Raw genomic sequence first — 13,840 nt, 5'->3', positions numbered from 1 at the left:
AAACAAATCAGTCAGTTGCTAGTATCTCCCTTGCCTCTCTCCCACAGCCGTGCTGTATCATGCAGTGTTGAGGGCCATCCTTGAGCAACATGTGCAGATAAAGCTATCAGCAGGTCTCAGCGATGCAGAAAGGGGATAATACACAAGGGTCATTTATTGTTCGCCATCACAGGCGCCTCTCGTGACAGGATGGTAATAAAACAGCATTAGTTCTCTGTGATAGCAAATGGGAGAGTCCACTGATAATGGTGATGATTATGAGGATGATGATAATGGCAGTGTGCATGTGGCTGTAACATTCTTGTGCACATGAATGTGCTTTTCAGTTTACATTGTGAAAAGAAGGATTTGGCTTTTTTGAAGGCAATGTATTGTCATGTTAAGGCCATGAGGGGATTTTATCATGAAAACAACTTCAGAACCTATATTTAGAGGAACAGAGAAGAGATCTAGGGGTGTATTACACAATCCCCACAAATCCAGCGACACAAATTTAGTGAAAGAATGAATATAGTCATAATTTCCGGCAGCAACAGCACAGACTTCACAACTAAACTTCCTGACAGATAGGTGGCACTGCTTTGTTCCGCTTACCGAATGACTGCTGATCATCAGAGATGAGAAGCTGGTCCACTTTGCACTGTCCTGCCTCCCCAGAAATGGCCAGGTCAGTGATTTGGAGCTTGACCATCATGTTGTCCGCCACCGTGATGTTCCATTGGCAGCGCAGGTCGGCTGGGTATGGCTCCGGGAAACCCTTGGACTGGATCACGCCTTTACGGCCACTCAGAGTGCCCACGTCCCCACAGCCAGACTCTGGAGAAAGAGCAGCAGGACCAGGGTCTGTTAGCTCACACACACACACAGGCGTGAGTTTTGGGGTGAAGTTTGGTTTGGAATGGAGAGGGTGGCTAGGAAAACCTTCAGAATGCTCAGAATGTAACTTACTTTGCTCTACTGAGGCAGTTGGGAGGCATTTTCAGATTGAGTTAGAACATGCAGTATTCTGTTTTACAGTAAAATCAACACCCTTGCTGAGGTTAGGTATTTCAAACATTATACATTGATGTGATTCTGTGTCAGTGGTTACTGCCTTTAAAGGGAGGGAATATTGGGCAGGGCCTGGCCAGAAGTGGGGGGTGAGGATGATTTGTATCCACTGTGTACACACACTGCAGCATGCCGGAAGGGGCCATGTTTGCTGTGCTATTACTGACAAGCTTTTGCTTTAAATCGATGATCACTGCAGAATAAAAAATCTTAGAAAACAAGCCCACAGTATCAATGCAGCACTGAGTGTACATATTTTACCAGCTGTGAAAGCTACAGTGGGAGCCCAATAATCAATAAACACTAAACTACCCACCTCTCTTCTCTTTTCCTCATTGCCCCAGATGCCCGAGCCAAGCAGTGAGCTGTAATCTAATGGCACCTACTGAGTGTGGTCACAGCATGACTGCACCGACGCAATCGGACAGAAAGGCAGACTGGAGACTCACCTAATGGATTGGGATCTATAGGTGGGTTGCTTGCCAGTGTGTACACAGCCTGGAATCCTCCTGCTGTCAGGGTGGCATCGGTCTTGAAGCGGACAACCATGGTGTTGCTGCTGGAGACCACTGGTGTGAGATCGGAGGCACCACAGAAGCGAGCTGGAGAGAGGAGACAGAGAGCCACGGACTCATCACTGCAAACAGACAGGCAGGTGAACTGGCCCAATACTCATTTGCATGTACTGTAGGAAAGGTAAATGTCGGGGTCCAGTTTATTTCTAGGTCCCTGAAGGACCATCACAAGGGCAGCTAGTGTATCTATCAAAAGAAAGCTAGTGTATCTTGACAGCTGTGTTATTGAAATAAAATTAAAAAATACTGTATTATATAGTAATAACAGTAAGGGAACAGTTTATATATACGATCCTTGCTCACCAAGTCTGTCTCCGGTAGGAGAGTGTCCATCATAAACATCTACATAGTCCAGACAGGACTCGGCCACCAGTTGGAAGGAGGAGAAGGTCAGTCTGACTCTCTCTCCCTCAGGCACCTCAATCTTCCACTGCAGGGAGAGTCATCATCAGTATTCATATCAATCACATAATCATACTGCACAGCACTGCACAGACTGAGTAACAACTCTCTACGATAATCCATGGCACAAGTCAAAAGTCCAACAGTACATCACATCATGTCATAAACAAACTTTCACCTGAAAGTTCATCCAGTTTTTTTTTTTTTTACAGCAATCCATAATCAATATTCATCATCTATATTACTGCTATTTTCTGCTGATAAAACTAGAAATTCAACTTTTATCAACCTTTGATCATATGTCTGAATTCTGCTCTACTCTTAAACAAAACATAACCTAAACAAAATAGTTGTACCGGTAATACATCAACTTTAAGATTATTTGTGGAAAGCACATTATACTGTGATTAATCTGTGATACGAGTATGTTTCTTTTTCACAAATGGTCTTTTTTACATGCTTTCCCATAACAGGCATTTCAAGATACATGTCCTAAAACTGAGAAATCTGATTCAGGTGGTCAACTAATGTGAGTCTGAGGTCACCCATGCTGTTCACTAGAGTCTCTGCTTCTCTCTTGCTCTTTTTACAGCCATCGCACACTGTTTTCCCCTTCCTAACTATGGCCTGACGGTAATCGGGAGCAAAATCAACATTGCTCGCAGCCTTTTGTTGCCTGAATTAGCACCAGCTTTGTCTGGCCGGGAGCGAAACAACGGCAGCCAAACAGACAGACGCCTGGAAGCCAGGCAGCAGCAAGGTGCACCTCAATCATCCAGCCCAGTGGGCAAAAAAACGGGACCTTAAATCAGCCCTCAGAGAGCAATAAATTGACGCTTCTATTTAGACCAATAATCAATCAGTGGAGCAGATGCAATTCAATCTGACCTCAGATGGATGCCCCTGAATAACTAAGCCAACAGGAGAGACAGTCTTGCTCTTTGAGGAGTTTGGCATTGCATAGATGACAGATCATGGCATGCTGGGATGATGTGAAACACCTGAGAGAGTGGTGGCCTTGAAGACCTCACTCAGATCAAATTTTGAAATTCTGAAATGAGTTATGAACAACTCATTTAGATCTGAGACATTGCTTGGAAACTGTGAGTATGGATGGCAGATTACCTGGTAGAGAGCTCCATTCTCATACTGTTGAGCAGGGAACCCAGGGCTAGATAGCTCCCCTTGCTCACCTTGGAGAAGGCCACCAGCTCCTACTATTTCTGGAAGCCAGAGAGAAAAGGGGGAACAAAACATGGGGCAACAGAGGAGGATGAGTGAAAGAAGGATAGATATGGGAATACAGTGCAATGGAGAGAGAGAGAGAGAGAGAGAGGGAGGGTGGGGGTGGGGATAGAGGGGGTTTGAGGAAAAAAAGAAAATAGAAATGAGACCACGTATAGAGTATATGTTTGAGAGAGAGAGAGAGAGAGAGAGAGAGGGAGAGAGAGAAAGGGAGGGGGGTTGGAGCAGAGTCAGAAAGAAGGATGGAGGGTGAAAGAGAGCGAGTGAGCTGTTTGGACACCCAGAGGATGTGGCAAACCCCTCCTCTCCCCGTCTCTCTCCTCCCTCAGTCCTTCTCTCTCTCTCTCCCTCTTTCTCTTTTGCTCTGCCTCACTCCTCCCCTCGTCCCTCACACATCCTCAGATGAAAAGCCCATCTTTCTAGGTCACCACTGTTGAGGGAGACATAACTGCCTCCTCAATTCATTCTCACAGCAGAACAAGATTACTCTCATTCAGGGGAAAGGAACTATTTCAGGGACTGGCGCCAGGTGCAACATTCGTCCCTCAATTAATTATTTATTTTATCTGAGGCCTTCTCCTGCAAGGCACATACCTGCATTGTGTTACAGGAGCCCATTATCTAAAAGTCCTTTACCTGTAACAGCATCTGGAGCTACTGCTTTGTACATGGCTCGGAATCCTGTGTCTGGGCGGACCTCATTCGTGTCGAAGTACACCCACAGAGTGTTGCCCAGGGTTACGATGGGTTTGGGCTTGGAGTGGCCGCAGAACTTTCCTAAAATGCACCCAAGCAAACACAAACACATGCAACAGTTAATTACTGTGTGTGTTTTTTTGTCCACATCCGGTGATTGGAGTCATCTGCTGTTGCTGCTGAGGCTGCATTTCCACTGGGCCCAATAAGGTGTGTCTCACAGAGATCTCAGCAGGCTGCACACTCAGCAGGGCACTTAAACAACATTGTGCACAGATCTGAATTTAGATACCAGTGCTCCATGATCACTAAAAATGGCTCTCAGTAGTACATTTGCAGCAATACAGAATTGATGCGTTGCCTGAGTCTCAAGGCCTCTCCACTGAGACATGGTTTTGCATCTGTAAGCAGCAAGCATGAGACTTATCAAGGGGAGTCTGGAACCTTGGAACCATAAAGCCTCCATGTCTTTGATTTAGAGCAATTTATTATCGGAAAAAAAAATTGTTTTCAAAATGTTTTCATTAGTATATAATGATCTATTTGTAACCTTAGAGTAGTGAAGAAATTCAGCAATTTGAAGACTATGCTACACACTGCGGCTGCGAGGCTGTGAACGCCAGACTCAGTGTCTCTGTTGTGGCCATCTAAAAGGGGGTGTCCTAATGTAGAACAAGACATCTGGTCAAGAGAGGATAGGGAGGGAACTGATTTGTGTCTCTCCAGAGGGGTTGATTTGGCTGTGACATCAAGCGCTTCAGCTCTCGCTCTCTGTGATTCAAAGGAGGCAACAGGCAGCTAGAAAGATCTCCTGGGTTAGGGTTTTAGTCGTGATGGTGTGTGTGCGCTTGCCTCTTAGCTAAATGAAAGGTCTTTTGTCCCGAATAGATTGTATAGTGAACCAGGTTAAATAGAGTGTGATTATTATTTTGAGTAAAATCTAAAACCTTTTTGGATCACCAATTTGACCCCTAATCAGTGCTCACTGTGTGATATAACTGTTTATGTAACAAGCACTGTGCAAAGATTTGTTAAGAGAGGCTTTGTCTGAACAACTGAGGAAGAAGCAGTGGCAATAGTAAACCTGGTCTGCCTCTGTCTCTCTGAGTGAATGTGTGATTCTGAGGAAGTGCTAATATGACATAGATAGGTGTCAGGAACTGCCTACAAGTCAACAAGGGGTTTTATACTCTTGCAGAAGTAAAATCTGTATAATTTTGTATCCAGCTTCCTCCTGGCAAATCTTAATTTTGTAGTTTTGGCAAAAACTAGCAAGCTAAATAACTAAAATGATTTCTAACCTATGTGGTTTTGGTTACTTTGGTTCAGAATACTATACACACCAATGATTACATACTCACAATACATACTCACCAATGATTCCAAGGTCGTCCTTTAAGGTTACAAAATCTGCAGAGCATGTAGCCGTGTCCTCTATGGAGAAGTGTTCAAACCACAGATGGATCACCTGGAGACACAGAGGCAGAGAGATTTGTCCCCTCCCTGCTGCGTTACATCGAAAGCTCACGCCATGGCTGTCTGCTTTTCAGCAGACGGGTAAATCCAACTGTTTTGGTCACTCACTGAGAAAGAAATGATTTCAGCGATGGAAAAGACAATTGAAAAGACTAGTCTTGTCTGTACTGTGCTCATATTTGCAGACGTTTTTCTGGAACAGCAAGTGTGATTACACAGATGCACTGCTGAATGGTAGCAGCCTGCAACAACCTACAGAGACTTTATAATGAGGACACAGCACACAAAGAATCCTTTATAGAAATGTATGGGGTTGGTTCATAATGCCAATATGGCAGTTGTCTACACATATCCTGCCCCTTGATGTAAGGTAAATAACCAACCACATATTTGTCCCTTTTAGCATGATGTACTTTGTTATGTCAATATGGCCTCCCTTACATGTGCCTCCCCATTCATTTGAATAGGAAAACAGCTGCCCAAAATAACTGCCTGAAGTCATTACCAAGATGGCCGTCAAGTGGTGGGACTTCTGAGACTAGCCAAATTTCATGTCAGATGTCATCATGTTGTTGATTAAATTTGTGCTTGAATGTTCTTCATCATTGTTCAATAATACATCCCTCAAAGTTATCTTTCAGAAAAACACTTTGTATATCAAATTGAGTTTTAAAAATCTCTGAAATATGAAAGGGGATAAAAAAATGATGAATATGTACAGGAATTCAAATTTAAAGGCCATATTGTGGAGAGCTCTTTGTATGCATCACCCCTCAAAAGGTCAGGAGGTCACAATGGCTTTTTTTTTTACCTTATTAGCTTCCACAGTAATCTTCCAGCTGCAGCTCTTCCCGTTGTCGTAGTTACCGGGGAAATTCCCACTGGTGAACTCTCCCGGCGACACCATCAGATGCTGAGGACCGCCGCATCCTGAATCGACTACATCAACCACACCTGTGTAAAAAACACAAGTGATCATCTGATGCCTTGGCAACCACATTGATTCAGGCATAGCTATGGCTCTTCTCAGCGGACTCTTCAGGGCTCTTTGGAGGCTTGAAGGGGAAGATGAAACATACTCCAAGTAGTAATGTGGATGCTTTCAAATAAAGATGTCATCAAATCAAGTGCAGCAAGTGAATTTTTTTAGCCTATTTACATTGTGAATGAATTGCAGTATTTACAGTAAACAACCCATATGTCTAATTCAAGTTGCAGGTTGGCAGTGCTGGGGGAATCAGCAGCTGTAAACAGCTTAGGCTGCATAAACAGTTGTTTGTTATACATCAAATTATACATTTGCAGCATGTTTTACTGTGAAGCTATGGTCAGCCTTCAAAGAAAATATCCCAATTACACATAATAAAACTAGATTTACCAATATATGACTGCCGCTCAGTCCTGCACATTCTCTCCGCAAAAAATAAATCACGCTTGTCAATTTGTCTCCATCTCCTACTCCATACTCTTGCAACTTTTGTGTATGTAAATGAGTGTATACATGTGTGTGTGTGTTTGCTTTTGTGTGTAAGTGTGCTTCTGTGTGTGTGTGTGTGTGTAGCTATGTGTATGTGTGTTCGCTTGTGAGTGTGTGTGTGTGTGTGGGGGGGGGGGGGGTAATGGGGTGTGTGTGTGTCTGTGTGCGTGTGTCTGCTTGCCTGCATGTGTGTGTGCATGTGCATGCATACATATGTGCAGACATGGGCAGTATTTTAATTATATGTATTTTAAATATGTATTTAATTACTTTAGCGTATTTTGTCATTTGTATTTTGCAGGATTGGAACAAATCTCTATGGCATTTATAGCACAAAAAGGAGGACGACCTGTTCATTTTTTCGTAATACATTCATTGCTAAGGAAAATTAGGGTGGGTAGTTTGCTATGTTACAGTTGATTCCACTGTTGCAAAGTCTGCTTCTTGTCAGTTCAGTCATCGTTTACATTGATATGGGACGCTGATTTTTTTAAAATTTACTATACTTCATAGGAGCCCCAATGTACAGAATTAATAGCCCTTTGCCAGCCAATCAGAAAATAGTATTTCTTGTCTCTTGGGGATACGTTTTCAATAGTATGCCTTATAGTTTCTTTTAAGTTGGTATCCCATTATTATTGTGTGGGTATTTTTGTATTTTCAAATGACTACTTACTTATATTTCAATTAAATACATTTTTCACATCAGTATTTTGTATTTTATTTTGTTACATTTTATGAGCCAGTATTTAGATAGTAGATAGTTAGATTTAGTTTTTGATGTATTTGTGCCCACCTCTGCGTATGCGTGCATGTCTACTGTGTGCATATGTGTGTGTCTTCATGTGTGTGTGCATGTCTGTGCGTAAGCTTGCATGTCTACTGTGTGTGTGTGTGTGTGTGTCTGTGCGTGTGTTGGTTCCGTGTCATCCTTGTCATGCCCACCAAATACACTGCCATGCCCACCAGGTTTCATGCAACCCGGTCTTTCAGTGTCATGGGAATCGTTGACACAAAATTACTGAAGAAAAAAATAAATAAATGAAAAAAAAAAAATCCGTAAAAACAAAAGAACTCTGACTAAACCTATATGACCACTATGCTAGCTACGCTAGCAGCGGTCATAATAATTGTTAAAAAAAAATAACATTTGACCAAGACTGCGATTCATTTTTAGAGAGCACTCAAAAATGTTCAGGTTTTCATTTAGTTCATGGTTAAGCTCAAAGGCTGTGATGGCACTAGAAAGGTTCTGATCAGAGTGAGGGCTTTTATGAATAGGAATGAGGAATCCTGAATATCTCAATACAAGGATCTGTCTGAAGGCAATTTAGTTCAGAGGTTGCCATATTCTGTGGAGCCTATCAGCAGATCAGTAGTTTGAGTGTTTGACACGGGGATGAGCTCAGTTAGACAAACGTCCTCCAACCGACCACAGAGAGCAAAAGATTAATGATAGCTACATTACTGTAAAATATGATGTGACATTTTATGAAGCCACACCAAGGGCATGATAGGGCATACTGTAGTATGACAATTCTGCTCTATGGGTTTCTGAGGAGAATAACCTTGGTGCAAAGGCATGACTCATACTATTGCTGGAGCGTGTTGCATGGGCACATTTTGGAGCTGAGAATAATTAGTGTGTGTAGCAAAGAAAATAAGTTTGCTGTTCAATAAGATGTCATATGAAAGACCATTTCTTTTCAAAAAATGCCATACAATTTAACCAAATGACGTTCTCTATATGAGCTTTTTAGGACTGTGCACACAGCATACTGCCACAGTGTAATCAGAGAGGCCGGAGCTATGTGTCTACTCCGCTGTCAGAGCGTAAAATGTCCAGCCAAACTATATCCAGACTGATTATCAGTTGTCTTTTTATTGCCACATAATTAAAGCTGCATGCACCCTTTGATAATCAGATGGAGATGAACCTCTGAGAGGCCCTGTTCCGTTCTGGCCGTGCTCCTTACTCTTCGAGTGGCAGGCTCAGAGTGGTCACGGACTGGAACATCATCATCTAGGGTTCCCTTAAGAGCTTTTCAGCGGGAGCGGGAGGACACCAACAGCCAGGCCAGCTGAACGCAGTCTGCTGTGCTGTTCCTCTCGCAGCTGTCTCTGTCTGTGGCGCGCTCCCCCGAGGCTGGGGCCCGTCACTGCAGCTCAGCGTCAGCTCAGCGTGAACTGGGATGGACCTCAGTCTAAAGGTAGCATGTGTTAGCCCCTTGGACATCAGAGCCGAAGTACAATAGCTGCAGAGCAGACAGTAGGGAGCCCGCTCAGACATGTGTCATGAAAACAACAACGTGGCTGGATGATTTTGAAGAGGATTTAAAACTGACGACGCAAAAACTGAGCATAGGAGCAAAGCCACAGTTTTACTTGTGACTGTTTAATGGTAATTATGCTCTGGTCGTACTGCAGACAGAGGTCTTTTGTGATAGAGGGAGACAAACAAGCACTCAAATAAAGCGCATGGATAAAGTGAAATAATGGGCCATATCCAACCCCAATGATCAAGAGTTGAATATCATGGAAAAATCATTCCTCCTGATTTTTTGGTTCATTGTTCATTGTTTATTTTCATTTTTATTTTCCAAAAATATCTTTTAGCCATTATATCAGAAATGTACTGCTTTCATAAGTCTTGAAACATTTTGGTTGTGAACAGCAAATATTGCACCTTTAAATATCATGTCTGAGTCCATTGATCTGAAGTCATAAGGGTTGTTGATCTGAAGTCATACGGGTTCATAAATCATTTCTCTGTTGTGTTAGGGGAGGAAGGGTCTTTGTGTACCTGCTGTGCTTTGCAAAGAAATTGTGTGTGGAGCATCTATGTAAAATCTAAGCTTTTTCATGAACCCATGATGGTCTTTTCTTTCTTTTAGAGTATACACAGTCCTGTCGTTCAAATTTTTGCATAGCATGTGTCTTAGGATTGGCAATTACAGAAATCATAAATCTTGTTAAAAAAAAAAAAAAAACCTGAACAACGCTGAATCAACAAGAAACAGTGATAAGCCCTTGAGAAACATCTCATTGCCTGTCATCAAGTGGAGATAATGGACAAGATCATCCACATAGATAGTATTAGAGTAATAAAGCTGCTTTAACCTGCCTGGACTATATACATGCCTGTTTATATAATACTACAGGTACTGCATGTAAAAGTGTTCTAAAACCTTGGTAAATCATACATGTAACATAATCTCATTTTTTTCAGAGTATGCCAGTTATGTACTTGCTTTCCTAAAACTGGGATATTGTCTAATCCAAATGTCTGAGATCAGGACATACTAACATGTGTCTAAAAGAAGATATTTCAAAGTCCCATCACAACGAAAACACAGGTTTCAGCAAACAGTGCACTGTCCTTCACCTGTCATGTGGGGTGTCCATGTCTCCGACTCACCTCCGTTCTCATCAGTGCTGTTCACCTCCAGGACGTAGACCACCACCAGGCCTATGCAGACCCCTGTGACTCCCAGGAACAGCAGAATCAGGCCCTTCTCCAGGGCACTGCAGCCTCGCCCTTTGCCCATGTTGCTGCTACTGTGATGGCACTGGTCTACTGGTTGTTGGCATGCGGTGCAGAGAACTCACATTTATAGTGCTCCGTTTGAGGCGACCTTTGAGAAAGGCTGGACCTCAGACTTTAAGAGGGCCGGCAGTGTAAGCTGAAGACATCTCTGTCCTCGACAAGGATGTGTGGTGATATATGTGAAGTAGGCAATGTGTGTGAAGGTTTATCATAAACACAGTCATTGTTTCTTGTTTATAAGATACATTTTTGTTTATTATAATTGGGTACTTTCAATGGCAATAAATGTCAGAATATTGAGCCGACTTAATTTACCTCCAAATTCTTCCTTTCAACTTTTAAGCTCCTTATTTGTCAGAGACAAAATACATTACTCTCCAAAGGTGACAACTGTAGTGTAGAGACTGCTGGAGCATTTGGGAATAATGAAATCTTTCCGTATAAAAAAATGCCAGACTACCCAAGTAGGAATTGAAAGCCAGTGCTATGCATAAAAATACCTCCTGCTGGGTTGCCTCTGACCTTTGTGAATTAAAGTGTTTTTTCCAGTCGTGCCCTTGGAATCTGGATGCACCATTGTGTGGGATGGCTTTCTAGCTACCTCTTCACAAGCCTGGCTGCTGTCACCCTGCTGCTGGCAGCGCTGTGCAGAGAAGGAGAGAGAGGGAGAGAGAGAGGGAGAGAGAGAGGGGTCTCCATCTCATTATGATATTAACAGTTATCAGGCGGTGTTTTTTATTGCCACTCATAAACACTTAGACCCATTCATTATCGGCCATTGACAGGATTACATCACGAGATTACGAGCCACTGAGAGGCCTTGACCAAAACACAGAATATTAAGATCCCCATCTCTAATTGCGTGAAGTGCAGCAGCACACTCTGGGGCCTCTAGGTTTAATTAATAACTTGCAAATCATTCTGATCGTTACAGAGTAAGGTCCTCAGTCTCTCTAGCAGCCTTGGCAGCAGCAGCACACAGTGGTCGGAAATTTCGGATATGCAATTTATTTGTTGTAACTTTTAGGACTAATTTTGGATATTAAGCAACTGTGACAGTGGCAGTAGGGCACAGCGAAGTTGATGTCTGACACCGACTTTGGTCTCAGGGGGGGCCTGTGCCTCTTTCCAAAATGGGAGGCCATGTATCCTGAATCTAATTATGTAAGAGAGGGGTAGTGACAATCTGTGTGTTTCAGAATGATCCAAGAGATGATCTGAAGTGCTGAAGAGATGAACTGTTGAAATGTTGTGGCACTGTACTGTAACCACATGCATCTCTACAATTCAGGTCCAAGTCCAACTGGCCTTCGGAATCCCATGGGGCCACAGTGCACACACAGGGCTGAGGGGAAATAGTGTAGGCCTTCAGATGGCCTGCTCGCTTTCTTTGGAACTGAATACTGTTATAATAAGGCTCTTACACCCTTGATGATTCATATTAAGTACAAAGTCAACAACAACTCCACAAGACCTGAGCATAGTGGAGTAGTTTCCTCAGCCATAACACCGGGTTGTTTGTTAACCAGTTTAATAAGATGTCTTCTGAAATATCTTTTCACTTGAACAAGGAGCGGTAGCCCTGCACTAAGGAGATAATGTATTCATAGAACCCTATCAGACTGTGAAATAGTTCCTCTGTGTGGTGTCTATTCATTTCTAATAGCTCCCTTGCTCTACAACAGATACACTATCTCACTCTATTTCCCTCTCTCCAGCAATAGAAATGATCAAATGGTGAAATGGAGACCTCTTATCATGTGAGTTATTGTGGCAGAAGAAAACATCACATATCTTTACATAGTGCTTTGTGAGACCTGAATTTACCAGCTCTCGTGCGCATACTCTCTTCTCATTTCAGTTCATTAGTACCAGCTCTTGTGCCCATATCTTCTCATTTCAGTTCATTAGTACCAGCTCTCGTGCTCATACTCTCTTCTCATTTCTGGTCATTAGTACCAGCTCTCGTGCCCATACTCTCTTCTCATTAGTACCAGCTCAGCTCTTGTGCGCATACTCTCTTCTCATTTCTGGTCATTAGTACCAGCTCTCGTGCCCATATCTTCTCATTTCAGTTCATTAGTACCAGCTCTCGTGCCCATGTCTTCTCATTTCTGGTCATTAGTACCAGCTCTCGTGCCCATACTCTCTTCTCATTAGTACCAGCTCAGCTCTTGTGCGCATACTCTCTTCTCATTTCTGGTCATTAGTACCAGCTCTCGTGCCCATATCTTCTCATTTCAGTTCATTAGTACCAGCTCTCGTGCCCATGTCTTCTCATTTCTGGTCATTAGTACCAGCTCTCGTGCGCATACTCTCTTTTCATTTCAGTTCATTAGTACCAGCTCTCGTGCCCATATCTTCTCATTTCTGGTCATTAGTACCACCTCTTGTGCCCATACTCTCTTCTCATTAGTACCAGCTCAGCTCTCGTGCCCATACTCTCTTTTCATTTCTGGTGATTAAGTATGTTCAGCTAACCAGAACCTTTACAGGTTAGTGAGGATCTTCTGATGTTGGCATTCTCTTGGTACAATCCTTGTGTTATTACTGTAATGCAACAATTTCAGCACACATCCAGTGCTGCTTATTAATGCATTGCATTAATATGCAAGTACTTTGTCCCGTAGGTTTATCATAGTTCAATCAGCCATATATTAATTCCACAACTGGAGTACTGTATGTCTGAATTAATGTTTGTGCTCTCCAACCACCAATTATGCCCATTCCAGCTTGTTAACCTATTACCTTGTGTGGCATAAGCGTGTGTGTGTGTGTGTGTGTGTGTGTGTGTGTGTGTGTGTGTTTGCTCCAGATAGGGCACAGGAAATTTATGGCTGCATCCCCGAACCATAATAAAGCAGTCTCTAATGAAGTCAGGGGAAGGTGACCTTCACGGTGACATTACCCCTATGTGTGTGTGTGTGTTTGTGTGTGTATGTGAGAGAGAGAGAGAGAGAGAGAGAGAGAATGAATGTTTGTATGTACGTGTGCATCTTTGTCAGTATACAAGTGTGAATATGGGGCGATGAATATGGTCATTATGTATCTGACTGTGTGTATGTGTGAGCTCTGTTGTGTCATGTGCTAATGAGCGTAACAGCTGATTTTGAGAGCATCTTTAAAAAGAAATGTACAGTATTATCATTCCATCACACTCATGTATATGCTTCAGCATACCATAAACAAATGTAGTTTAGAAACTCCACAGGGACCACTTCCATCACTGTTGGGAAGTACACTGCCTAGAAGGTTTGTGTGTGTGTGTGTGTGTGTGAGAGAGAGAGAGAGAGAGAGAGAGAAATTGTGTGTATATGTGTGCATCTTTGTCGACAAGAGTGAATATGAGACAACATGAAGTGGGCAAAATTG

At 42.8% G+C, this 13,840-nt stretch overlaps 1 protein-coding gene across 2 annotated transcripts in view; it reads right to left on the bottom strand.

Annotated features, from left to right (window-relative positions):
- Positions 1-10,499, bottom strand: part of zgc:154142 (uncharacterized protein LOC555481 homolog) — a 37,451-nt gene extending 26,952 nt beyond the window's left edge. For both annotated transcript variants that reach the window (XR_006032186.1, XM_042094117.1), the window contains exons 1-8: positions 10,340-10,499; positions 6,256-6,398; positions 5,343-5,436; positions 3,909-4,049; positions 3,153-3,250; positions 1,929-2,055; positions 1,500-1,652; positions 595-816 (exon numbers count right to left, since the gene is read on the bottom strand). Coding sequence is in view for 1 of the 2 variants with exons in the window: in XM_042094117.1 (XP_041950051.1) it covers positions 595-816; positions 1,500-1,652; positions 1,929-2,055; positions 3,153-3,250; positions 3,909-4,049; positions 5,343-5,436; positions 6,256-6,398; positions 10,340-10,469 (1,108 nt within the window). In the remaining variant the exon portion in view is untranslated. The remainder of the gene's footprint in view (positions 1-594; positions 817-1,499; positions 1,653-1,928; positions 2,056-3,152; positions 3,251-3,908; positions 4,050-5,342; positions 5,437-6,255; positions 6,399-10,339) is intronic.
- Positions 10,500-13,840: the final 3,341 nt, after the last annotated feature.

This window comes from Alosa sapidissima, chromosome 1 (assembly GCF_018492685.1).
Source record: "Alosa sapidissima isolate fAloSap1 chromosome 1, fAloSap1.pri, whole genome shotgun sequence".
NCBI lineage: Eukaryota > Metazoa > Chordata > Actinopteri > Clupeiformes > Clupeidae > Alosa > Alosa sapidissima.
Note: the sequence above shows the minus strand (reverse complement) of the source record. Positions and strands in the feature narration are given on the sequence as shown.